This window comes from Marmota monax, unplaced genomic scaffold (genome assembly GCF_021218885.2).
Source record: "Marmota monax isolate L192 unplaced genomic scaffold, Marmota_monax_Labrador192_F-V1.1 WCK01_AAM20220418_F8-fsc00022, whole genome shotgun sequence".
NCBI classification, from domain to species: domain Eukaryota; kingdom Metazoa; phylum Chordata; class Mammalia; order Rodentia; family Sciuridae; genus Marmota; species Marmota monax.
Genome location: NW_026695215.1, coordinates 4,580,755 through 4,608,665, shown reverse-complemented (window position 1 = coordinate 4,608,665; position 27,911 = coordinate 4,580,755). Strand labels below are relative to the sequence as shown.

General features: G+C 42.6%; 1 protein-coding gene across 1 annotated transcript; it reads right to left on the bottom strand.

The window, feature by feature from the left end:
• LOC124084462 (vomeronasal type-2 receptor 1-like) lies at nt 1-27,911 on the bottom strand. The gene is given in 6 exon segments (XM_046431772.1): nt 1-983; nt 2,096-2,219; nt 15,350-15,577; nt 19,506-20,378; nt 22,557-22,848; nt 27,670-27,911. Coding segments are annotated over 6 exon segments (2,742 nt in total).

The following is a 27,911-nucleotide window of genomic DNA, read 5'->3' as shown; positions in this document are numbered from 1 at the left end:
CTAGTGGTCCAGAACAGTGGACACTGTGGTGTTGTTCAGCTCACTGCTCACTGAAGCTGAGGTCAGCTGGATGCTCCTATCTACAGTGGGGACTCTCCCTCCTACGACCTCATCCGTGTTCCTCTCTGGCCTCAGCAGAATAATGAAGCACTTGGGAGCAAACATGCAACCCAACAAGCCATAGCTAGATGCCAAAATCGCAAATATCTCCACAGCCACCTTGAACTTGCCTTTGGTGCTCAAGTAAGCAGGGACAAAAGAAATCCAGACAATAAAAAAGACCAGCATCCCGAAGGTGATGCACTTCCCCTCATAATAATTATCTGGCAACCGACGAGCCACAAAGGCTGTAAGAAAGCACAGCAAGGCCAGGAAGACATCGACCCCAAATGTGAAGCACAGAAATTCCAGAGAGCCTTCATCACATTCCAGAATGATCTTTATGTTTTGGGATTCCATGTTCTTGTACACCTTTGGGGGTTCAAATACCAAGTAGGTTGTGCATATGCTGATCTCCACCAGAACAGAGAGCAACACAATGATCTTTGGACAAATGGGGTGCATGGATATGAGTTGGGTTTTGGATCTGGAGATTCTGTAGGCAAAAAAGAGAGAAAGAGTCTTTCCAAGAGTGCAAGACAGGCAAAGGGAAAAGCCCAGGGCCAGCGTGACCTGGCGGGCCATGCAGGACCAGGTACACGGCTTGCCAATGAAGAGCATGGACGACATCGCCGTGGTGGCCAGGGAAGCCTGTGTGAGGAGGCTCAGCTCCCGGCCATTGGCCTGGACCAGGGGCGTGCGCCTGTGCACCACATACACCACCATGACCGCCAAGGCCACCAGGGCCCCAAAGACGGCGAGGACGGCAAGGGTGAGGCCCAGGGCGTCATTGTAGGCGAGGAACTCCACCTCCTTGAGCACACACTGGCTCTTCTGCACGTTGGACCAGTAGTCTTCACTGCACGGTTCACACTCCCGTTGACCTACGGAGCAAAGGACAGAGGTGGACTGCAGGGAAGGCCAGTGTCCCTATCTCTGGGAGGAGCCCAGAGCAGCCATGGGCCTGCAGCAAGGATGCACTGAAAATCCCTTCTGTGGAATGTTCATGACCTCTCAAAAGAAGTCGTGATAACACGGCTTCAGAGCGTGCTGTTATCACAGACGGGGAGTGAGTTTTAATTTTAAAAATTTAGTCCCCCTTCTCAATGTCAACCTGTCCCATTGGTCTCGCCAGGTATCAGGTCCCTTTCTTTTTTCTCCAATGGTCTATTGAGAAAGGAGATATGTATCCTTATGAGCTAAGAACAATCCATGAGAGGAAAATTGATTACTGAGGTGAAACAATCAAGAGGAGTGTGATGAGGACTCGGTTAGTTTAAAAGCTAGCATTTTTAGTGCTGAAATGAGGAGTTCGTGCAGTGATGATTACAGAGTCCACACTTGAAGTACTACGACCTTAAGCCTATTGTCTTTTTTTTTTTTTTGATACCCAGGATTGAACTCAGGCACTCAATCACTGAGCCACATCCCCAGCCTTTTTTTGTATTATATTCAGAAACAAGATATCACTGAGTCACTTAGCACCTCACTTCTGAATTGCTTAGCACCTCGCTTTTGCTGAGGCTGGCTCCTCCTGCCCCAGCCTCAGCCTCAGCCTCTGGGATTACAGGTGTGCACCATCACACCCAGCAAACCTATGGACTTCTAGATCTCATGGTTCCAAATTACAGAAAACTAAGTAGAATGTAGAACTGTAAGTAATCTTTTTTCTGATTTAACCTATCTCATAAACAAGTTTAAAGACTTCTTATGAATTTAATTATTCATATTGCACATTTCACATCTTTTGTTTTGAATTTTCCTTATTAACTTCTCAGTTATGTGTCTTTTCCCCACTGTAGCAGCTTCGGAACCAAAACCCAGTGTTATTGTTCTGTTCTGTTTCATTCTACACAGAACAGCCAATGATCTGATGGGTTTTAATGATTTTCATTATAAATTGTTCACATCTACTTATAAAAGTTTCCAAGGAAACTCTTTGCCAGCACAGTTAATGTAACACTTTTTGACATCCATGAGAAAGTGACCGTGGTACCTGCTTTCTCTGACACATATCCATCAGCACATGGGATGCACTCAAAGCAGCATATGGGCTCCCCCTGTCGAATCCCTTTCCGCGTTCCGGGAGGACACACGTCAGTACAGACGGAATGGGGAAGCTAGCAAAGACAAACAGACATGACACAGACAGCTCTGCCACTTGTGAGACCAAGAAAGCTCCCATTGGATTCCCATGGAAGCTTCGTGGTATCCTTGGAAACCCAGGGTGCTGGATGACAATAACAGAGAGAACAACCACATAGAGGGTCTAGAGAGAACTTTTGCTGAAGGACAGTCTGGTCGTTGCCTCTAGAAAGGCAAAGCTAATCCTAAAGCTAGTTCCTTCTATTCTTGGGGATCAGGCAAAGCTCCCTGTCCCTGGAGCTCTAGGAGGGAACCATTTGACAAGTGTGCTCCTATTTGGGGGAGACCTGTGACCCCAAGAACCATCTTGCAAACCTGAAAAATGTTTGTTTTCAGCAAGGTCATCCCAACATCACCTTAAAGTCAAAGATGAGTCATGAAAGGTCAATAAAGAAAAGAAAAGAATGATGATGGACTAATGTGTTTAGTAGATATGAAAATAAACCAATAAATGATTGTTCTTTGTCATTTATACAGGAAACTAAACACCCTTTCTCAATATAACTAAACAAAGATGACTTTATAAATGCTTTATTGAAAAATACACTTATTTTGATATAAAAAAAACTGGGAAGGCAGAAAGAAAGGCAGAAAAGGCACATGCTGGGATGTTTTCTTGCTAAATGGGTGCTGTGGTTTGGATGGGGGGCATCCCCCAAAGCTCATGTGTGAGACAATGCAAAAAGGTGTAGAGCTGAAATGAATGGGTTATGAGCACCTTAACCCAATTAGTGAATCAATCCTTGATGGGACTGAGTGGTAACTGAAGGCAGGTGGGGAGTGGCTGGAGGAGGTGGGCCCTGGGGACATGCCCTTAGGGTATGTATTCTGTATCTGGTGACTAGAGTCTGTCTCTGCTTCCTGATCACCATGTCTTGAGGCTCTTCCCTCCAGGACACTTCTGCCATGATGTTCTGCCTCATCTTAAGTCTTGAGGAATGGAGCCTGCTGTCTATGGACTGAGACCTCTGAAGACCTGCTGTGTATGGACTGAGACCCAAATAAACTTTTCCTCTAATTGTTCTTATCAGGTCTTTTGATCACAGCAGCAAAAAAAGCTGGCTAAAACAATAGGTTTAAAAATTTCAATAGTGAAATCAGGCCCCCTTTCTATTCTATGAGGATGTACACTTTGAAATCCAGAATCAATACAATGTATGAATCAGTTTATATCTTAGTCTATTGGGAAAGTTTCCTGTAAAGAAGGGAGATAAAATTTATTCTCCACTAAGCAAAGATTCATTTTGAAAAGTGAATAATCACATTCATATTTATTTTGTAAACCAGAATTATTGTATGTTGAGTCTTTCAAAGTCAATCCTAGATAACAGAAAATATTAGAAATCTCTGGGCTAGGTTATGGTAAAACATTACAGAAGTATGCACCCATAATAGATAAGCTTCCTGTAAGTTTTCAAAGAATGATAGATGGTGGGTAGATAGACAGGCAGATGACAGATATAAGATGATATTTTCAAAGCACTTTGAGGAGTAGCTAGTCCAAAAGGGAGTGACACCAAGGCACTCTCAAATTCTGAAAGATAAACAATGAAATCCCCACAGATTGTGATGGACTTCTCACTCACTCCAGTCTATGGAAAGAGCTCTCCGTGTGCCTTTATTTAAAGAACCATCATGAACAATGAGGCGGTGCCTATTTGCGCTGTCTCTCACCATCACACCCATTCTCAACCATGGTGATCTGGCAGCTTCCAGCCCACTCACCTCACAGAGACTCCTCCCGCCGTGTTTAGAAACTGATATTTACCCTGGAGAGTTAAAGTCATCTTACTACAGTGATCCATGCTTACCCACGACTCACAAGAGCCAAACTGAGGAACGGCCAGGTCACCCAGGAGCAGACACTAAAATAGATTAACAGAAGCTCAATAGTTCTACTTTCCCTGGAATAATACTTCCTTAAAGATCAAAAAAGTCCACTGTCTGTAAGTAACAGTTTCTTCTTAACTTCTGGTAAGTGACAGGGTTTCTGCTTAACTGTCACCAATACTTCCTAGGCTTCATCTTGATGTTGTAGGCCAGAGACCAGTCTCCAGCTTACCAACCTCTTCTCTTGTGAGATATCAGAGCTGCAGTTCTGCATACCAACCGCCCCACTGTTGCAATGGAATGGGAATTCGAAGAAGAACTAATATCAATTTAAAAAAAATTTCCAAAAATTTTTTTGGAAAGAAGAGCAGGGAATATTCCCAAACTCATTCTACAACACCAACATTACCTCGATAAAAACCTGGCGAGGACACAACAAAGAAGGAAAGTTACAGGCCAATATCCTTGATGAACATACCTGCAGAAAACCTCAAAAAATACAAATCAACTGGATTCCACAGCACATTGTCAAATGAGATTCATCCCAGGGATGCAAGGATGGTTTGACATATGCAAATGAACAAACATGACAGGCACATCTATTGAAGGAGGACAAAACCCTTATAATCATCTCCAAGATGCAGGAAGGACCTTGGATAAAATCTAGAACCCTTTCATGATAAAAATTCTGAGCACATAAGGTATAGAAGGAATGCTCCTTAACAGAGCAAAGGCCACACATAATAATAAGTCAACAGCTACTGTCCTACCGAGCAGAGAAGATCTGAAAGCTATCTAGATCTGGAACCTTACAAGGATGCCCACTTTTACCACTTCTGTTGAAGTTCTAGCCAGAGCAATCAGGTAAGAAAATACAGGCATCGGAATTAGAAAAGAGGAAGTCAGATTGTCACTGCTTGCAGATGACAAATCTTATATATAGAAAACCCCAAAGATTCCACCAAAAACTATTAGAATTAATAGTTGTAAATAAATTGAGCAAAGTAGAAGGATATAAAGTCAACGTTCAACAATCAGTAGTACTGCTGTATGCTGAGAGTCAATGATCTGAAATAGACATCAAGAAGGCAATCCATTTACAATAACTGCTAAAAAAGTAAAGTGCCTGAAGATACATTTAACCAAAAAGGTGATGGATCTTTATAAAGAAAGCAATAAAACATCTATGAAAGAAATCGAAGAGAAATGAAAAATGGAAAGATACCCTGTGATTGTGAATTGGAAGAATCAATATTGTTAAAATGCCCATACTATCTAAAGTGACCTAAAATAAAATGATGTTCTTCACAGGTCTAGAAAAAACAGTCCTAAAATTCATGTGGAACCAAGTGTGTGTGTGTGTGTGTGTGTGTGAGTGTGTGTATCCAAAGCAATCTCGAACCAAAAAAAAGAACAAAGCAGATGCTTTATACTACCAAACTTCAAAATCTTATAAAAAATATAGGAATCAAACCAACATGGTATATTGTCATTAAAACAGACTATAGACCAAGGGAACAGAATGGAGAGCCTGACAGCAAATCCAGGCCATCTATAGCCACCTGATTTTCAACAAAGATGCTAAGAACACACATTGGAGAGAGGGAAGTCTTTTCAATAAATGGTACTGGGAACATAAATATCCACATGCAGAAAAATGAAAGCATATCCTTATCTTCATCAGTTACAAAAACCAACTCAAATGGATTAAAGACTTAAATGTAAAGCATTTAAAAAAACTACTAGAAGAAAACAAAGAAATGTTTGAAGACATTGGAAGGGGCAATTTTTTTGGACAAGAGCTGAAAAGCACAAGAAACAAAAGCCAAAATATACAAATGGACCTACATCATATTTAAGGTTTTTTTACTTAAAAAAAAAAAAACTAACTTTGTAGAGTAAGGGAAACAATCAACAGAGTGAAGAGACAACCTACAGAATGGGAGAAAATACTTGCAAACTATACATACGCTAAAGGTCTATAAACAGGATATAGAAGGTGCTCCAAAAACTGCATAGCAAAAACCAAATAACCCAATTTAAAAATGGGCTATAGGCCTAAATAAAATATTTCTCAAAAGAAGGCATACAAATAGACAAAAGGTATGTGAAAAAATGTTCAAAATCACTAGTCATCAAGAAAATGCCAATCAAAACCACAATAAGTTATCACCTCACTCCAATAAGAATGGCTATTATAAAAGGACAAAAGGCAGTGCTAGTGAGCATGTGAAGAAAAAGGCACCTTTGCCTGCTGGTGATGGGAAGGGACATTATAGCAGTCATTATGGAAAATACTGAGGTCCCTCAAAAATTAACAAATAGAACTATCATATGATCCATCAATTTTACTCCTGGTGGCAAGTATCCAAAGGAAATGAAGTCAGTATGTTGAAGAGGTATCTTCACACCTATGTTTCTTGCAGCACTATCCACAATAGTCAAGAAACAGAAACAATCTAAGTGTCCATCATCTGAACGAATGATGCAAATGTGGTGCATATATGCACAATGGAATACTATTCAGCCATAAAAACTGGAATTTGTGACAACATAGATGGAACTTGAGGTCATGATGGTAAGCAAAACAAAGCCAGGCACAGAGAGGCAAGTGCCACTGTTTCCATATGTAGGAGTTAAAAAGATGATCCATAGAAACTTTGGTGATTACCAGAGACCAGGGAGAGATGGTGAAAGGTTGGTCAATGGGCATTAAGTTACAGTTAGGATGAAGAAGTTCTGGTTCACTGTTGTTGACTACAGATAACAATCATGTGCTGATATTTCAAAGAGATAAAAGAAGGGATTTGGGGGGCTGGGGATATAGTTTGATTGGTAGACTGCTTGCCTTGCATGCACAAGGCCATGGGTTCAATTCCCAGTACCAAAAAAAGGAGGGATTTTTAATGTTTTCACCATTAGGAAATAAAAAAATGAGGAGACAGAGAGATATGTTTAACCTGACATAAATATTACACAATAAATACAGGTATTGAAATATTACATATTATTCCATAAATCTCAAAGGTTTTATATTTTGTGTCAGTTAAAAGTAAATTTTAAATTTCAAAACAAGAAATTTTAAAATTCAAAAAATAAATTAATAAATTTAAGAATAATAAGAACTTAAAAAATACAAATTTGGAAGAAATGAAAAAAAAATCACTTTACTCAGAAAATAAACTTAAGGGGGGATCCAACATGGCGGCGAGAGGGGAGGCAGCGCTTTCAGTACCTCCTCAACAAAGGGGTCAGAGAGACGCATGGATACGCTTAGATATGACCTGCTGAGAAACTCCTAGCAAAATTCCACTAAAGAGAGACCGGCCGGGAATTGGAAGGATTTTTGGAGGTGACAGTCTGCGCTAGACGAGTGAATCTCCGCCACGCAGCGCAGAGGTCCAGACCCGCCAGCCGCTGCCCGCGCGACTCGGCGACTGTCGGCTGCCTGCACGCGGCCCCCGCGTCAGGGCAGATAGCCTCCGAGGCGCAGCGCAGCAGGAGCGGTGCAGGGACTCTAGGAAGAGGTCGCCTCCCAAGCCTTCATGAAATAGCAAACGGGGAGCTGAAACCAACCAGAGACAGACCAGTCCCACCCCTCCCTTCGGACACTCTGGCAAGGAGCCTGGGGCCTGCCATAGCAGAGTGGTGACATCACCAGAGTTCCGCCGACAGAATTCCTTCCCAGCGGAATCCACATTAGCAGGTGTGTGACTCCCACCCCCTCCAGATACAAGCAGCCAGGAAACCACCGGGGGCGTGTCTGTAGGGAAGCAGAGGGGATTCCAGATCCCCACCTCCCCTTAACACCAGCGGCAACACCCAAGATCTTAGCCGCCAGTTTCTGGGGGCGTGCCCACCAAAGGGGTCCTGAAAAATTTAACTGTTGGTTCCCAGATCACCCCACCACAGCACTGGGGCTTAATTGAATGACAGAGAGGGTGTTCATCGTTCGGGATATAGGACACGCGGTGGGGCTGCAAGTGTAATCAGATCCTTGGGGAACCGCCTCTGGTGAACAGGACCTGGCTGGCTGGCTGGGAGGAGGAACAGGGGGAGGGGCCGGATAAGTGAAAGGGCTCTGGACTAACAGGATTGAGAGACTCCCAGGAGCCACCGTACAGGGATTTCTGTCAGCACATAGAGGGCAGAAGCTCAGCTCAGAGGGCACAGCTCCGCCTACTGGAAGAGAAGAAAATGGGATTCAGCCATAGAACAGGGGATGCCAGCATGGCAGAGATCTGATGTCATCGGAGAGCGGCCGAGGAGAAAACTTCATCGGTGCCAGCGGCGACAGAAACAGTTGGTCCCCTGGTAGGGAGGGTGAGTCACAGATACCCGAGTCTCTCTCGCTTTGTCATCGAGCCAGAGGCGAGGAGAGGGGCCGCCGCCCGCGCCCGCAAGGTAGGAAGACCAGCGACCAACCTGCAGATCAGGCCCAGTGGTCTGCAGGCGTGGTAAGAGGGGCAGGGCAGAGCCACCGCCCGCGCCGGCAAGGTAAGCAGACCTGCGACAGACCTGTGGATCAGGCCCAGCGGCCTGCCAGCGTGGTACACACTTCACCCCAACTGGAGTAGGGGCAGAGCAGAGCCTTAGCCCGCTCCCAGATCAGGCCCAGCGGCTCGCCTGTGTGGTGGTCAAGTGACCCCAATTGGAGTGGGGGCGGAGCGGAACTGACACCCTTGCCCACAAGGTGGGCAGACCTGCGACCAACCTGCAGATCAGGCCTAGCGGTCCCGGGCGTGGTAGGAGGGGCAGGGCAGAGCCTTCGCCCCCACCTGCAAGGTAGGCAGACCTGCGACAGAACAGCGGATCAGGCCCAGGGGTCCGCGGGTGTGGTAGACACCTCACACCAATTGGAGGAGGGGCAGAGCAGAGCCCCTGCCCGCACCTGCAAGGGAGAATTTTCAACTATACAAGAGCAATATAAATATATAGGGGGGGAAAAAATTTCAAAAACACAACAGTTTCACCAAGAAGAAAGAAACGCAAGCAGTATGAAAAGACAAGGAAAGAAAGGACTACAAGCAATGCAGGTCAGCTCAACTTTAGAAGAGGTAACAGCTGCAGCAGATGGAATGTCAGATAAAGAATTCAGGATATATATGCTTCAGATGATCTGGAGTATCAAGGAAGAAATTAGACAGCAAAATCAGACAATGAAAGATCACTTCGACAAGGAATTACACAAACAAATCCAGGAAGCAAAGGATCAACTATACAGGGAGATAGAGGTTATAAAAAACAAACAAACAGAAATCCTAGAAATGCAGGAAGCAATAAACCAACTTAAAAACTCAATTGAGAGTACTACCAGCAGAGTAGAACACTTAGAAGATAGAACATCAGACAATGAAGACAAAGTATTTCAACTTGAAAAGAACATAGACAGCTCAGCAAGACTGTTAAGAAACCATGAGCAGAACATCCAAGAAATATGGGATAACATTAAGAGACCAAACTTAAGAGTCATTGGGATACAGGAAGGTATAGAACTCCATACCAAAGGAATGAGCAATTTATTCAATGAAATAATACGAGAAAACTTCCCAGACTTGAAGAATGAGACAGAATCCCAAATTCTAGAAGCCTACAGGACGCCGAATGTGCAAAATTATAAGAGATCCACACCTAGACACATTATAATGAAGATGCCCAACATACAGAATAAGGAGAGAATTTTAAAAGCTACAAGAGAAAGGAAGCAGATTACATTTAGGGGCAAGCCAATCAGGATAACAGCTGATCTTTCAACACAGACTCTGAAAGCCAGAAGATCCTGGAATAACATATTTCAAACACTGAAAGAAAATGGGTTCCAACCAAGAATTGTGTATCCAGCGAAATTAAGCTTCAGGATGGAAGATGAAATTAAAACCTTCCACGACAAACAAAAGTTAAAAGAATATGCAGCTAGAAAACCATCTCTTCAAAACATCCTCAGCAAAACATTACAGGAAGAGGAAATGGAAAATAACAATGAAAACCAACAGTGGGAGGTAGGACAGTAAAGGGGGGGGAATAATCAAAGAGGAAAACAAACCATGTTTAGTAACATAAATAAACAAATATGGCTGGAACAACAACCCATATCTCAATAATAACCCTAAATGTTAATGGCTTAAACTCACCAATTAAGAGACACAGGCTAGTAGAATGGATCTCAAAACAAGACCCAACAATATGCTGCCTACAGGAGACGCATTTGATAGGAAAAGACATACATAGGCTGAAGGTGAAAGGTTGGGAAAAATCATATCACTCATATGGACTTCGGAAAAAAGCAGGAGTGTCCATACTCATATCAAATAAAATAGATTTCAAGCCAAAGTTAATCAAAAGGGATAAAGAGGGACACTACATACTGCTTAAGGGAACCATACACCAACAAGACATAACAATCATAAATATATATGCCCCAAACAATGGTGCAGCTATGTTCATCAAACAAACTCTTCTCAAGTTCAAGAGTCTAATAGACCACCATACAATAATCATGGGAGACTTCAACACACCTCTCTCGCCACTGGACAGATCTTCCAAACAAAAGTTGAATAAGGAAACTATAGAACTCAATAACACAATTAATAACCTAGACTTAATTGACATATATAGAATATACCACCCAACATCAAGCAGTTACACTTTTTTCTCAGCAGCACATGGATCCTTCTCAAAAATAGATCATATATTATGTCACAGGGCAACGCTTAGACAATATAAAGGAGTAGAGATAATACCATGCATCCTATCTGATCATAATGGAATGAAACTGAAAATCAACGATAAAAGAAGGAAGGAAAAAGCATACATCACTTGGAGAATGAACAATAGGTTACTGAATGATCAATGGGTTATAGAAGACATCAAGGAGGAAATTAAAAAATTCTTAGAGATTAATGAAAACACAGACACAACATATCGGAATCTGTGGGACACATTGAAAGCAGTTCTAAGAGGAAAATTCATTGCTTGGAGTTCATTCCTTAAAAAAAGAAAAAACCAACAAATAAATGATCTCATGCTTCATCTCAAAATCCTAGAAAAAGAAGAGCAAAACAACAGCAAAAGAAGTAGAAGGCAAGAAATAATTAAAATCAGAGCTGAAATTAATGAAATCGAAACAAAAGAAACAATTGAAAAAATTGACAAAACTAAAAGTTGGTTCTTTGAAAAAATAAACAAAATCGACAGACCCTTAGCCATGCTAGCGAAGAGAAGAAGAGAGAGAACTCAAATTACTAGCATATGGGATGAAAAAGGCAATATCACAACAGACACTTCAGAAATACAGAAGATAATCAAAAATTATTTTGAATCCTTATACTCCAATAAATTAGAAGATAGTGAAGGCATCGATAAATTTCTGAAGTCATATGATCTGCCCAGATTGAGTCAGGAGGATATAGACAACCTAAACAGACCAATATCAATTGAGGAAATAGAAGAAACCATCAAAAGACTACCAACTAAGAAAAGCCCAGGACCGGATGGGTATACAGCAGAATTTTACAAAACCTTTAAAGAGGAACTAATACCAATACTTTTCAAGCTACTTCAGGAAATAGAAAAAGAGGGAGAACTTCCAAATTCATTCTACGAGGCCAACATCACCCTGATACCTAAACCAGACAAAGACACTTCAAAGAAAGAAAACTTCAGACCAATATCTCTAATGAACCTAGATGCAAAAATCCTCAATAAAATTCTGGCGAATCGGATACAAAAACATATCAAAAAAATTGTGCACCATGATCAAGTAGGATTCATCCCTGGGATGCAAGGCTGGTTCAATATACGGAAATCAATAAATGTTATTCACCACATCAATAGACTTAAAAATAAGAACCATATGATCATCTCGATAGATGCGGAAAAAGCATTCGACAAAGTACAGCATCCCTTTATGTTCAAAACTCTAGAAAAACTAGGGATAACAGGAACATACCTCAATATTGTAAAAGCAATCTATGCTAAGCCTCAGGCTAGCATCATTCTGAATGGAGAAAAATTGAAGGCATTCCCTCTAAAATCTGGAACAAGACAGGGATGCCCTCTCTCACCACTTCTGTTCAACATAGTTCTCGAAACACTGGCCACAGCAATTAGACAGACAAAAGAAATTAAAGGCATAAAAATAGGAAAAGAAGAACTTAAATTATCACTATTTGCAGATGATATGATTCTATACCTAGCAGACCCAAAAGGCTCTACAAAGAAACTATTAGAGCTAATAAATGAATTCAGCAAAGTGGCAGGATATAAAATCAACACGCATAAATCAAAGGCATTCCTGTATATCAGCGACAAATCCTCTGAAATGGAAATGAGGACAACCACTCCATTCACAATATCTTCAAAAAAAATAAAATACTTGGGAATCAACCTAACAAAAGAGGTGAAAGACTTATACAATGAAAACTACAGAACCCTAAAGAGAGAAATAGAAGAAGATCTTAGAACATGGAAAAATATACCCTGTTCATGGATAGGCAGAACTAACATCATCAAAATGGCGATATTACCAAAAGTTCTCTATAGGTTTAATGCAATGCCAATCAAAATCCCAAAGGCATTTCTTGTAGAAATAGAGAAAGCAATCATAAAATTCATATGGAAAAATAAAAGACCTAGAATAGCAAAAACAATGCTAAGCAGGAAGTGTGAATCAGGCGGTATAGCGATACCAGACTTCAAACTATACTACAGAGCAATAGTAACAAAAACAGCATGGTACTGGTACCAAAACAGGCGGGTGGACCAATGGTACAGAATAGAGGACACAGAAACCAATCCACAAAACTACAACTATCTTATATTTGATAAAGGGGCTAAAAGCATGCAATGGAGGAAGGATAGCATCTTCAACAAATGGTGCTGGGAAAACTGGAAATCCATATGCAACAAAATGAAACTGAATCCCTTTCTCTCGCCATGCACAAAAGTTAATTCAAAATGGATCAAGGAGCTTGATATCAAATCAGAGACATGGCGTCTGATAGAAGAAAAAGTTGGCTACGATCTACATACTGTGGGGTCGGGCTCCAAATTCCTCAATAGGACACCCATAGCACAAATGTTAATAACTAGAATCAACAAATGGGACTTACTCAAACTAAAAAGTTTTTTCTCAGCTAAAGAAACAATAAGAGAGGTAAATAGAGAGCCTACATCCTGGGAACAAATCTTTACTCCTCACACTTCAGACAGAGCCCTAATATCCAGAGTATACAAAGAACTCCAAAAATTAGACAATAAGATAACTAACAACCCAATCAACAAATGGGCCAAGGACCTCAACAGATACTTCTCAGAGGAGGACATACAATCAATCAACAAGTACATGAAAAAATGCTCACCATCTCTAGCAGTCAGAGAAATGCAAATCAAAACCACCCTAAGATACCATCTCACTCCAGTAAAATTGGCAGCCATTATGAAGTCAAACAACAACAAGTGCTGGCGAGGATGTGGGGGAAAGGGTACACTTGTACATTGCTGGTGGGACTGCAAATTGGTGCAGCCAATTTGGAAAGCAGTATGGAGATTTCTTGGAAAGCTGGGAATGGAGCCACCATTTGACCCAGCTATTCCCCTTCTTGGTCTATTCCCTAAAGACCTAAAAAGAGCATGCTACAGGGACACTGCTACATCGATGTTCATAGCAGCTCAATTCACAATAGCAAGACTTTGGAACCAACCCAGATGCCCTTCAATAGACGAATGGATTAAAAAAATGTGGCATTTATACACAATGGAGTATTACTCTGCATTAAAAAATGACAAAATCATAGAATTTGCAGGGAAATGGATGGCACTAGAGCAGATTATGCTAAGTGAAGCTAGCCAATCCCTAAAAAGCAAATGCCAAATGTCTCCTTTGATATAAGGAGAGTAACTAAGAACAGAGTAGGGACGAAGAGCATGAGAAGAAGATTAACATTAAACAGAGATGAGAGGTGGGAGGGAAAGGGAGAGAAAAGGGAAATTGCATGGAAATGGAAGGAGACCCTCAGGGTTATACAAAAGAACATACAAGAGGAAATGAGGGGAAAGGGAAAAATAATACAAGGGGGAGAAATGAAGGTCAATAGAGGGGGTAGAGAGAGAAGAGGGGTGGGGAGGGGAGGGGAGGGGGGATAGTAGAGGATAGGAAAGGTAGCAGAACATGACAGTCACTAGTATGGCAATATGTAAATCAATGGATGTGTTATTGATGTGATTCTGCAATCTGTATATGGGCTAAAAATGGGAGTTCATAACCCACTTGAAGCAAAGTGTGAAAGATGATATATCAAGAACTATGTAATGTTTAGAACAATCAACAATAAAAAAAAAGAAAAAAAAAAGAAAAGAAACTTAAGGAAAAAGTCCAAAACACTTGAGAAACTAATATAGAAATAACGAGGGTGTGTTGTTCAGCTTTTTGTTGCCATGAAAAATACCCAAGAAAACAACTTAAAGAAGGAAAGACTTATTTTGGCCCATGGTTTCCGAGGTTCCAGTTCATGGTCATTTGACACCATTGCTTTAGGCCGGAGGTGAGGGGAACACCATTGCTCAGCTCACGGCAGCTAGAGGCAGGAAAGGGGCCAAGGCCCCAGGGCTGGCCTCTGTGACCTACTTCCCCCTGCTGACAATTTCCACCCCCAAATGTATTGATCCACTGATGCAGTCAGAGCTCTCATAATCCAATCACACCCTGAGGACCAAGCCTTCAACATATGAGGGACGCTCCAGTTCCATGCCACAACAAAGGGGTTCAAGAAAGAACATAGTTCCATGGAAATTGAATGGAGAATCATTGAATAAAGGCAAGAAAATAACAAAGAGAATGAGATAAAGAAAAGGGCGGAACTAGTGGGTGAGAAAGTATATGAAGTGGAAGATAAAGGAGGCCAAACATAAGTACAACTGGAGTCCTGGAAGAAGAAAACAAAATGGTAAAACTGATATTCAAAACTGCAATCCAGGCTGGGGCTGGGGCTCGTGGCAGAGCACTTGCCTAGCATATGTGAGGCCCTGGGTTTGATTCTCAGCACCGCATGTAAACAAAGATCCACTGACAATTAATAAAATATTTTTAAAAAACTGCACTCCAAGAAAATATTCAAAAAATAAAACATCTGAATCTACATAGAGTCAAGGTATACTGTACTTGGTAAAATTAAATTTAAATTTGAAGAAAATGACTTCTTTTTACTGCATTAGTGCCTAAACTAATATAGAAATGCAATTTTCTATGCAAACAAAATAGAAAGTCAGAGCAACTAACCTGTGATGACTCAGTGTTCCAAAATATTGTCGAATTCTTTGTGAAAACAAGTTCAAACTTATTTTCTGTAAATATATATTCTCCAACCTTCATGAAGGCAATTTCTCCATTATCATCTAATTGCCAATTTAGAATGTCATAGTGTCCCATCACGTCCCCATTCTTATCAATCTGTATTGTCTTTCCATCATGGGTTGTAAACTGAACCGTCTTCACATAGAACATTAGCTGCGGGGGAGTGGGGACAATAGGGGAAAAAGCAATTTGTAAAAATTTAATTGTCTGGAAAGCAGAGCTTCAGAAGGAAAACAATTTCAATCTCCCACCTAACTCATGGAATGATATTTTTTCCTCTTCTATATTTTCACTGTACGATCCATCAATCACTTCTAGCCACGTCTAACAAATCCAACTCAAAAGGTAGTTGGCCAAATTAAGATATGTTATAAGTATAAAATGTACACTAGATGACAAATACTAAGTTTTTAAAGAAGAATGTGAACTATATTGTTCTTAACTTCACATTATAATTTTGATATTATATTATCAAAGTATGATAATATAATATCAAAATTATAATTATAATTATGATAGAATGGTAACATTAGTTTGGAGATACTGAATTTTTTTTGTTTGTTCTAATTAGTTATACATGACAGCAGAATGCATTTCGATTCATTGTACACAAATGGAGCACAACTTTTCATTTCTCTGGTTGTACATGATGTAGAGTCACACCATGGTGCAATCATCCATGTACCTAGGAAAATGATGTCCATATCATTCCACCATCTTTCCTATCCTCATGCCACTCCCCTGCCTCCCTCCCAGGGCTACATGGATTATTAAATTCAATTGTTTTTCTTTGTTGTTTTTAAATTTGGTCACTAGAAAATTCTAATTGCATTTTTTTTGGGGGGATGACATTGGTTTCTACTAAGGCATAGTAGAGTCAAATAGCTCCTAATGCCTCCACATCAAGGGAAGGGAGACTATTTTAACTTACAGATACCAGCAGGCTACACTCCCACCTCCACCCATCCTTGCCCGAGGTATTGGTGCTGGAGACACAAGGTCCCAAAGACCTCTTCCCTACCCTTGCAGAGCTGACGGCCTAGTGGTAAGACTAGACCACCTCAACGGTGGCACTCAGGTGGTCTACATTGCTGCTGGGAACGGCAGGGACTAGAGATTGGCCAACAATTGTCTTAGCAGAAACAGGAATTTTTCACCTCCCCAAAGTGGCCACCTGAGCTGGATTTCAAAAGATGAATAGGAATGAGCCTGGTAATTACTTGGAACAAGGAGAGTCTAAGCCAAAGCAATAACATGTCTGCACATCCTGAAGTCCTGCAGGGCTCCAGGGACGAGGATGCACAGAAGAGCCAGGCCAAGGGCAGGACAGAGGGTGGGACATTTTCTGCCCCCACAGAAGGATCTACAGGGACCCTCTGAGAAAATCGCTCCTGTTTCAAGCCTGCCTCTCCCAGCCAGCCCTAGGGAGGGAGGAGTGTGCATTCTCTATGCCGAGGTGACCAGTCTGCACAGGGAGACATCGGGTCTTGGTAAAGTCCACCAAGTCCAGCCACCAGCCCACACACCAGGAACGGCACAAACTAGGCCTGGCGGTCAGTGTCTGGCCATCTAGAGTCCCTTGGCTTTGTCATGTCCCATGACCTCAGGTAAGGCATGCACTAAGCAAGCACCAGGTTCCTGTCTGTGGGAAGAGGACAAAGGTCCCCACTGCCTCTGTCTGGGGGTCAGGGTCACACACCTGACAGCCCTTCCTCAGCAAGTACCCCAAGGCCAGTCTTGCAGTCACCACCCACCACGAAGACCACACCAGGTCACGTGGCCTCGTGTCTCCCTTGTTTCTTGCAACCCTTCGAAATCCACATGCAATCCACACGGGAGTTCCCAGCAGGCGACTCTGTCAGGTCAGTGGGGAGGGACTCTGTTCCTTCGTTCCTCATCTTCACCAGAGTCCAACAAGGAGATGCTCCAAGGCACTCTCCATAGGGAGACCCGTCCACATGTCCCTCTGTCTGTTGTCCTTAAATGGTAGGACACAGCTCCCTAACACCACCCCAGGGAGAGAATTTAGAAATGTCCAAACACAAGACTAAAAAAGCCTTCCAAATATATACTTCAGACCAAGTCGTCTAATGGGGTGAACTAAGGAGAAGGAGCACAGAGTGCATAGTTATCTGGGTTTTAAACAAATATAAAGTTGTATCCTGATACCTCTAGGAAGTTGAGTAAATGTCTGTATTAACACTCTACAGCTGACATGGGATTAGATCCAGGAACATGGACACCTAACAGACTCACCCACCAACTTTCACCCTGACACCCTGTGTTCCCTGGAGCCTCGCCAGAGACTCTTTTCTTTGCAATGCTTCCAAAAACTTTGCGCTTTGAGCAAAGTTAAATTTAATATTAAAATGTTCAAATAAAAAATTAGAAGTTTACTCGCCATACAAAATGGTTCTCTTTATGATAAAAGGTGTACCCAGAGGACCTCTGTTAATATGAAGAGAGTCCCCTTTGGCATGACTTCATTTCTCTCTTTGCACTGATCACGACTTCTTTAGTAACGATGAGCACACCTCGCACTCAGGTCCTGAGTGCACTCAGGTACATTCTTCAGTTAATGGAAACAGGACTCAGAAGTGGCTGACCACAAAGCTGGGTGGACACTAGATGAGCATGGGACATCTTGGGGGTCCAGAAAGTAAGGAAATGACCGGGACATGTCCAAAGGAAATAAGAGCCAACTCAGAGTGGCACCCAAGGTCAAAGCTGGGAAATGTGGAGCAACAAAATAAATAATGATAATTATGGATTTTTACTCATAGACTTTAAAAAAAATATATATCCCTGAGTCCATATTGATAAAACAGGTCTGTGAGGGAGGAGCAGAATCCCAGCTAAAAAATACAGATGGAATGAGGGAAATAGAAAAATCATCATTTTCCAAACAACACTGCGTGATTAAGAGGAATCATCAATGGAAGTTAAGATGTGTAGGCAAAGGTGTGAGGGAAACAGGCCACTTTCAGAGCCTCAGAATATTGCCCCACAAAAAGAATTGTTAAAGGGAAACATGGTGACTTCACAGTAGAAAAACACAGTGATGTTGCTGTAACCAAGTGGCCAAAGTTAACGTCCCAGATAGCAAGAGACAATCACATCGGAAACCTCCTGTGGGAGGCACGGCCTTGACCTAATGGTGAGGGAAAACGAGACAAATGAAAAACATTCTTAAAAATATGGGCCGGTTCCTGGACACAGAAACAAATAATTTGCAAATAAAAGCAAAAAGGAGGGTGCAGTTGTCCTAGCCACTGTAGATTCTATTAGATGACAATTTAGGGCTACAGGAGGTGAGGGTCAAGGAAGGAAGGGGTGACAAGAGAGCCACAGGTGCCCACAGGGCCTGCATCCCAGGCTGACCCTGCCAGCCCAGGGATATCTTGCCCGATCATTTCAGGGAAAGAGGGGAGACACTGAAGAAGAAAGGCAGGGAAGCCCCCGGGGCACGTATGTCCTGGTGACACCACTCAATAGCTCAGTCCCAACAGGAGTTGTGCAACATCGGCCAGGGGCAGGAAGGGCAGATCCTAGCAGGCAGGCCATGTCCTCCCACACCCTTTGAGGACCACATCTCCAGTTCCCCTGAGGCTGGATGTGGCCATCTGGCTCCTGGGATGTCAAGAGGGTTGTGTGGGGTTTCCAGGGAGAATCCTCGATGGAGGAGCATGCGCGTCTGCCGTTTCTCCTTCCTGCTGCCTGAAACATGGGCGTGATTTGGAAGTCCAAGCAGCCATGGTGGACCACGGGGCAAAGCCCTGGGCAGTGACTGGAGCAACACACCAGAGGAAAGCAGGTCCCCCAGCCCCTCTCTCAGTCCTAGAAATTTCATCCATGTGAAGAAGAAACCCTATCTTGTTTAAGGCACTGTTTGGGGAGGAGGTGTTTCAATCTTTCACAAAACTAGTAACTATGTTAACAGATGGGAACTTAAAAAGGTACATTCAGGACACCAGCAAGCCATTGTTTTAGTTGAGGATGTAAAATCACATCTATTGAGAGTGCTGAGAGCATGAATTCTTATAATTGTCCAGTTATCTCATGAAGTGAAGGCACAGCTTACCTGCCAAGGATCAAAGTCAGGTATGTACGCACAAGTGTTTCCTGGAATGAACGGCCCCTGACCCTCCTCGCACCTGCTCAGGTGATCCAGGGCGTGTGCCAGGGTGTAGACAGCCTGTTTGACATTGTTGGTGATCCTCAGCTGAGACACATCCAGGTAGGTGTTTTTAAGGTCTTCCAGCTTCTCCTGTCCAGTACAGAGCTTATCAGACATGCTGTGCAGTCTGTCCTCTTTACCGGTCATGTTCACCCTGTGGTCGACATTGTATGGAACGCTGCTATTAGGCCAAGTACAGTTAAAAGCGGTCTGCCAGAACTCAATGGTCAGGACATCATCTGGATCCCTGCTGGGGTGTATGTCGTAAAGAAACTCTTTTAATCCTGGTATATCAGATCTTGGAATTGCAAATCCAATGCTTCCACCGAAGTATGGGAAGTATTCGGGCTTGGCAAGGAGGGCTGAGGTGATCCACGCTTCGGTTGCTATCCACGTGCGGTGGGTGATGTTGTGGTGAACCATCTCCAGCATGAAGGGATGGAGGTCAAGGTCAGAAGCGTAAAGCACGACCACTCTGGCCGTGGAGTTCTTTACAGCCTGCACGGCTCTTCACATTTTTTCATTGGAATAGACTTTGGGGATGGTTTCAGAGAATGCCACACAGAGGTTTGCATTCTCCATGTGTTCCTTAAAAATTTTTACTCCGTATTTTCCATAATCATCATCGCCTGCTATGGTGCCCACCCAGACCCAACCAAAGTGCTGGATAAGCTTTACCATGGCCATAGACTGGAACTTATCACTGGCTACTGTGCGAACGTAAGTTGGGAACTGGAATTTGTCACTGAGGATGGAGCAGGAAGAGGCGTAGCCCACCTGCAATTGAAAAGATCCATGCAGTGATTAGAAAAGAGTAGCTAAATCTCCAGTCACAAGTTTTCAGCACATATTTATGGAAAGGGAAGGGTCTCAGCATCTCTCCTCCCTTTATCCTCACATCCCTCCTCTCCCTGCTCAGTACGGGGACTGCTGAAGGGAACACTTGGTCCTCCCTACCAACCCTTCTCCTAGCCCACCCCATGATGCTAGAGGGGCCAATTTTTAAGATGATGACGTTCAGCAACTGCTCTCCACAGGTGGGGTCATGACACTAAAAGGGAGGTCACCTGCCCTTCTATGCTCCCCTGAGTCAGGACAGCTGGGCTCCTTGTCAGACTGCACTTCTCACTCACACGAGGAGGGAGCAGGCTCAATCCATTTGGCAGACCTACTTCACCACCAAACCCCTCTATATTTTCCTTCTTTATGTCTTCTTCTCTTTCCTTGTCCCTTCTGCTGAGACTTGTGAGTATGTGGTCCTAAGACTCATCTTGAGAAAGGTGGTAAAAAGTGCCACTTTAGTCTCAGCTCGAGGCTACCCCTCCATCCTCGTTCTATATGCACACAGACTTCCTTCCTCCTCTGGCCTGAGATCCTCACATGTGTTTCCTATCAGTTGCCCTCAGGAATGGAGGCCAGGTGGCCAGGCCTGAGCTGTGCATTTCTGCAGGAGCTGACCCTTGACCTCCCTGACTCTGCCATTAAGAGCTGAGGTCACATTCTCCCTTATCCTGCTTCATGTGACAAACCCATCACACCAGTAGGGTCGTCTGCTTCTCATCTCAGACCTCCACCCTATGGATTCCCCACAAGGGCCAGACCGCTGCTACGTTCATCTGCTCCACCTCTGCCGTGTCCCTGCTCCACGGGCTGAAGTCCACATTTTCCTGTAGAATCACACAGGCAGCAGCATGGAAGCCAAACGTAGGAAAGAACCTCATTTAAGAAGCGAAGACACCTGATTCCCAGTTCTGACCTTGGAATTTATAAGTGTGAGATGGTAGACTTAGATTTGAGTAACCTAAATCTTCTGTGTCTTCGTTTCTCCATGAGTGAAATTCAGATGATGATAATCTAGATTTTGTGTTGTTCAATTTAGTGCATAAGGCCCCATGCAGTGGTGCATGACTGTAATCCCAGTGCTTGGGCAGGGGGCTGAGGCAGGAGGATCGAGAGTTCAAAGCCAGCCTCAGCAATTTGTGTTGCCCTAAGCAACTCAGTGAGACTCCATCTCAAGACAAAATATTAAAAGGGCTGGGGATGTGGCTCCATGATTAAGCACCCCTGGGTTCAATCTCCAATACAAAAAAAAATAGTGAATGAGAACAAATGTGAAAGTGTAACAGGTTTCTTTTCAGTTCTTTCCAGATTTACTCCAAGACATTAAGGGAAAAATTTCTGGTCTGTGTTTGGCCTGCAGCTGGTGTTGGATGGACAGGCAGCTCCTGGCAGCTGAGATTTTACTGGCTGAGCCACCTGACCAGTCCTAGTCATTCTGCTCTTTAGTATTTTTTCTTTTCCCCTAAACTTATATTTTCAGCTGTATAAGAGACACTGTATAAATGATTCTTTTTACAATTATCTCCAATTCTCTCATTAGTTCAGGGACACAAATATGCTTACTCAACATTCACATTAATAAGTCCCACTATTAATACTTTAATGAGCCATCCTTAGAAATAATTATAGAGCTCTATTTGTATTTTCTTAGTAATCCATTCTTCCTTCCTAATGTCATCTATTCTTATGTTGAAAGGTGTCACTCTCTCTGAATTTAAAATAATCTGTAAAGCCAGCATGCCAAAACTCTACTCATCTTGTGTAATTCCCAGGCCCATTTCAGTATGTCGGTGTATGAACAGGGTCATGAATAATAAGCTATTATTATTATAAGTATATTATATATATTATATTATGCCTATATTATAAGTATCTTATGGCATCCAACAATCAACCGGCCAGCATTAATTGCTCAACTATGAAATTCCACAGAGCATTGTGCCTGGTGAGATGTCAGGTCACCTCTAAGTAGCTATCCTCACTCGCTGGCTAACAGAGGGCCAGTAGTGGCTCTGCAGCTTGGCCCAGCCGCCCCCAGGCCCCTTGTCATGGGCTGCAGTTTCCACACACTCCATTTCTACTTATTTGAAATACTCAGCACCATATTCTGAATACCTGAGGTAAGAAATACAACCCTAGTATTCTTGAAGCAGCGATCGATAAGGATGACCCCCCTGATCCAACAATTCCTGCCAGATACGCCCCAGTGCTGGTCCTGATGTTGGGCTTGTTCTCTTCCTGCCCTGTGAGGAACACCATGGCCGACTCCATTGTCTTAGAGATGGTGGAACAGGAGTCAAAGATCTGATAGCCCAGAGTGATGTTGGGCAAAATATCCTTCCTCTGGTTAATCTCCTTGATCGTGTGGATCATGGTTTTCATCCAGCGGAATCCCCGAAAGTTGAACCTGGAAAGGAAAGAGGCTTTGTAAGGCATGGGTCTGTGGGGGATCTTTGGAGGAAAAAGGTGCTTTTAGTTGAGTGGGTGATAATGGTATTTTGCCCAAAGTCAGCAGGATCTCCATTGCCTGAGCAAAGTCAGTGTTTCTCAGATGGTTATAAACTTGAAAGATTCACATACAAATTGCATTCATGGTTGACTGTTTAGGCTGGGAAGTGACTTTGGGCTATTTTCTTGCCCTATATATCTTTTATATGCTGGAAATTTTTCAAACTGCCAGTTGTCTCTGTTCATAAAAATATGATTAAGTTCATAATTCTCTTCACCAAACCAAGTACCCATGACCCCTGACACGTGTGTCCCTCTTACTGGCAGCCCTGGTGCTATATGATTCTCCTGTCCTCCTCCTTATCTCATCTTATTTTCTTCTGACATTTATCAACATTATAAAAAGTACATAAATATATGAAGGTACTTGTGATAGGAATACATAAAAGAATATATTAGTGTATAACATATGCTGTGCAATTTCTAAGATTATAAAATTTATAAATTGATTTATTATAAGTTATATAATACATTATATAATTACATAATATATAATAAAGCATATATTATAGATATAATTTTAAATTATAAAATTTACTAAAATTATGTTATATATGATATACTAATATAAAATATTTTGTCCTGCTTTTATGTACTTCTATCATATAGTTTTCCTGCCATGCCTTGATTACTAATGTTGAGTGATGTTTAATTAAATACATCTTCTTGCTATGCTCACCACCACAGACAAGACACACTCCTTCCATTTCCACACATTAAAAGGGGAATATTTCTTTTGCAGTTTATTACCCCATTTTTCTTCATTGCTTCTCCACTAAATATATATTCTATTCCCCTTTCTTTTTTCTGAGTTCTAACCAAATTCTGAGATCTAACCTGTTAGAAAGCAAGTCCCCAAGATGACTCTTTCTCGTAATATCTTTGATAGCTATAGTATTTAACCCTCTGTCCCCTGCTCAAAAAAAAAAAATAGTTTTGAATTAAATACCTGATAGCAAATTGCCTTGTTGGCAGATTGGAATGTTTCTCTTTATTTGGGTTTTTAGCCTTGTTTCCTTTTTCACTGACCATCCAGTTATTGGCTCTAGACCCTCTAGACATGACAGTGAACAGAATGGACAAAGTGCAATTTAGGTAAAGAAACAGTAATCGCAAAAAAAAAAAAAAAAAAGAGCCAAGCAATCGTAGCTCAAAATGGTAAGCCAGGAGATGGGGGTGGGCGCAATGCCCCGCCTGGAGGGGTCCCCAGCCATGCTGGACTTCAAGGGTAACCTGTGGATAGGGGATGCACCCTGCAGGCAGAAGGGACCTGAGGCGCCGGGACCAGAGGATATGCAACACTGGAGGGATGGGAAGAGTGGTGGGTGTGGGTGAAGGAGGGAGCCAGGAGTGGTCAGGGCAGGAACAGGGGAGGAAGCTAGAGGGAGCAACCAGAGCACTGAGGTTTCATCATCCAGGAGGCTACTTTCCAAATTTACCTGGGCCACTAAATAAATTTCTACAGCTATTATGAAGACAAACAACAATAAGTGTCGGTGAGGATATGGGGGGAAAGGTACACTCCTACACTGCTGGTGGGACTGCAAGTTGGTGCAGCCAATATGGAAAGCAGTATGGAGGTTTCTTGGAAAATTGGGAATGGAACCACCACTTGACCCAGCTATCCCTCTCCTCGGTCTATACCCAAAGGACTTAAAAACAGCATACTACACGGACACAGCCACATCAGTGTTTATAGCAGCACAATTCACAATAGCCAAACTGTGGAGCCAACCTAGATGCCCTTCAGTAGATGAATGGATAAAAAAAAAATGTGGTATATATACACAATGGAATATTACTCAGCAATAAAAGAGAATAAAATCATGGCATTTGAAGGTAAATAGAGGGAGTTAGAGAAGATAATGCTAAGTGAAGTTAGCCAATTCAAAAAACCAAATGCTGAATATTTTCTTTGATATAAGGAGGTTGATTCATAGTGGGATAGGGAGCGGGAGCATGGGAGGAATAGATGAATTCTAGATAGAAAAGAGGGGTGAGAGGGGAAGGGAGGGGGCATGGGGTTATTAATGATGGTGGAATGTGATGATCATTATTATCCAAAGTACAGGTATGAAGACACAAATTAGTGTGAATATACTTTGTGAACAATCAGAGATATGAAAAATTGTGCTCTATATGTGTAATAAGAATTGTAATGCATTCCACTGTCATATAGAAATAAAAAGAAAAATAAATAAATATAGCCATGTCTTCCTTAAAATAATACGATACACTTCAAGAGCTAGAACAACATTCACCTGCTTTGAACTAGCAATTCCATCCCTGAGAAGATGTTTGAAGACACAGCCCTTCCCAAGGGAAAATGCTGTCTCCCCTGAATGACCGCCATGGCACTGTTGATAACACTGGAGAACTGGAGCAGTAGGACACCAACTGTGTGAACATTTTCCAGTAACAAAACTATAATTAGGCTGGGGATGTAGCTCAGTAATAGAGCCCTGGCCTAGCACATGAAGGCCCAGGTTCAATCTCAGCACCACAAAACAAACATACAAAAAAAAAAAAAAAAACCCTCTAGTTAAGGAACTCACATTGCAGGGTGAATATAGTGTTAAGTTAAACAGGCATATGCAAAATTGCTTCTATAATTAAAGCTACACATGAAGTATATGAACATTTGGATAAGGATTCACAGAGATTTTTTTTTTTAAATGAGACCAGAATAATTGCGGGAAGGGTTGTATTTGAGATATTTTCTCATTGATTTCTATTATGATATTCACAGTATTAGTATATAATCTATACCTTTATTGCCCCCCACCACAGAAAAGCCCTCTGAATCCTGCCCTCATGGAGGTCAACCACAAGGAATTCCAACACTTCCCTCCTTCTTCCATGCCCTTGTCTTCCTCTGCTCTGAGCAACGTTTTTAAAGTCTTCCTCTCCCACATACCTAGCTGACGGCCAACCAAAGCTCAATTCTATAATGAGATTTCTCCAAACCCCAAAGTGAATTTTTGAATCAGTTATGGGTAAAGGTTAACATTGCCCTAATGAGATTATCCCCAGCCTGGCCCAGCCTGGCTTTCGAGTGCCACACAGACTAGGCCTCCCACGAGGCCTCCCCCAGCACAGGAAAGGTTGCCCTGCACAGAGGAATCCCAAGAAGCCTGGAGAATGCTGAGCCCCCTACTGACAGCAAGCACTGTGGCTGTTATGGTGAAAGTGGATCATGAAGCTCTGATTCTGAAATGTTTCTAATACTTGTAAGGCCCAGCAATAACCACTCAAGTCCTGATCGCACTGATGAAGCAAATCCTAGAATAACCCTGATGAAGGAATTATTTTAAAATGGAATGTACTTACTTCTCACCACTATTCCAACCACAGTGGATATGCCAAAATATTTTTAAGGGGGAGATGAATTTGTATTTAAAAATAGGTGCACTGGCTTTTCCATCTAGGCTTGCTTGGAAAATCACCTTCCAAAGTTCCACTGAAGAGTGCAGAATAGAGTGACTCCATCCATGAAGTATTAGTGCCCTACATATGACAAACTCTTACTTTTTGTCAGTAAGGATAGAAGAAGTGAAAACGAGTGTGATAAATAATGAACTGACTCTATTAACGTAGCAGTAAGAAAAAGCCTCCCTCCTCTGCCTTCCACTGCGTCACTGCAGGAATGGAAAACAGTTCAGTCTAGAAAGAGATAAGCAGGACTGATTGCAATTCTTTCCTCTTGCCCACAACAGGACCAGCCCTTCCCGCCCTCTGATGACATCTCAGATACGCAGCATGACAGATGACCAAAGGGAAGGAGTCACGGTCCGTAAAGGTTTCATGGTGTAAGAGGTGGCTAACATTCTTACAACATGCACTCACGATCCCAGCTACCCTACAGCATCATGGAAACACTCCTTCTACAACACCAAGTGTCCAAAATAGAACTGTGTCTGTGCTATGTCACAACCATTTAAGAACTATAGATGCATTTGAAAATGCACCAAGAAAGAATATAGAAAGACAAAAGGAGCTGCCTTGCTATGGCAGTGGAATAGTGGGTACTCATTCCTCTGTGCATCTGTGAAGTGTGTGTGCACGTATGTGGTTGCAGGCGTGTGTGAGGCCCCTCTTAGCTTCCCTCGCGTGGACCACTAGCCAGTTAAGATGATTAGACATGGATCCCGGTTCCTGACAGGACAAAGGTGAGTAGGGGAGGAGCCTTCCAGCTCTCCATGAGCATTAGCTCAGAAATAATTCAGTATTCTGCACTGCACATTTCACATAAGGAGAGTTTTAGACTATAGCAATTAAAAATGAAGCCTGACATTGCGAGACTTCACATCGGTGCTTCTCAAATCTTAATGTGCATGTCAATCAACAGGAGGTCTTGCCCAAACCCGACTCGGATCCAGCAGGCCTTAGATGCACCACCTGGTTACATTTCTGACAGGCTCTCGGGGAAGCTGACACTGCAGGCCCACAGACCACCCTCTGGGTGCAGTGTTCCATATCATACAAAATCTACCTTGGTTCTAACCAAGTGGGAAAAGACCCTCAACACTGAGCTTTTCCAGGTTCTAAACAATCCCAGAATGCCCACGTTGGAGAAACAGGCTGAGAAGGGTGAAGTATCTCTCTTGAGTCAGAGAACGTCAGAACGAGAGTCCTGGCTGCAGATCCAGACTCACCCCAAGCCTGCCCTCCCACCACCACCTGTAGCAGATGTAAAAAGAGGCCTGAAAGAACATCTTACCCTTCACATTTGGCAGATACTGGCTCCAAAATAGATTCGTTTGGTGGGATGGTCCTAGCGTGGATGGGAAACAGTCCTCCAATAACAAGTGAATGATTCTGGGCATCTACGTATCCGTTCAAATCAAACCTGCCCAGCAACCTGCAGGTCTCTTCCTCTTGCTTTTCTGAGCCTTCAGAGGCCAATCCAGCCCATAAAAATGCAAGGAGTCCTAGGACCAAGCACCACTTTCTGCTGGCCAT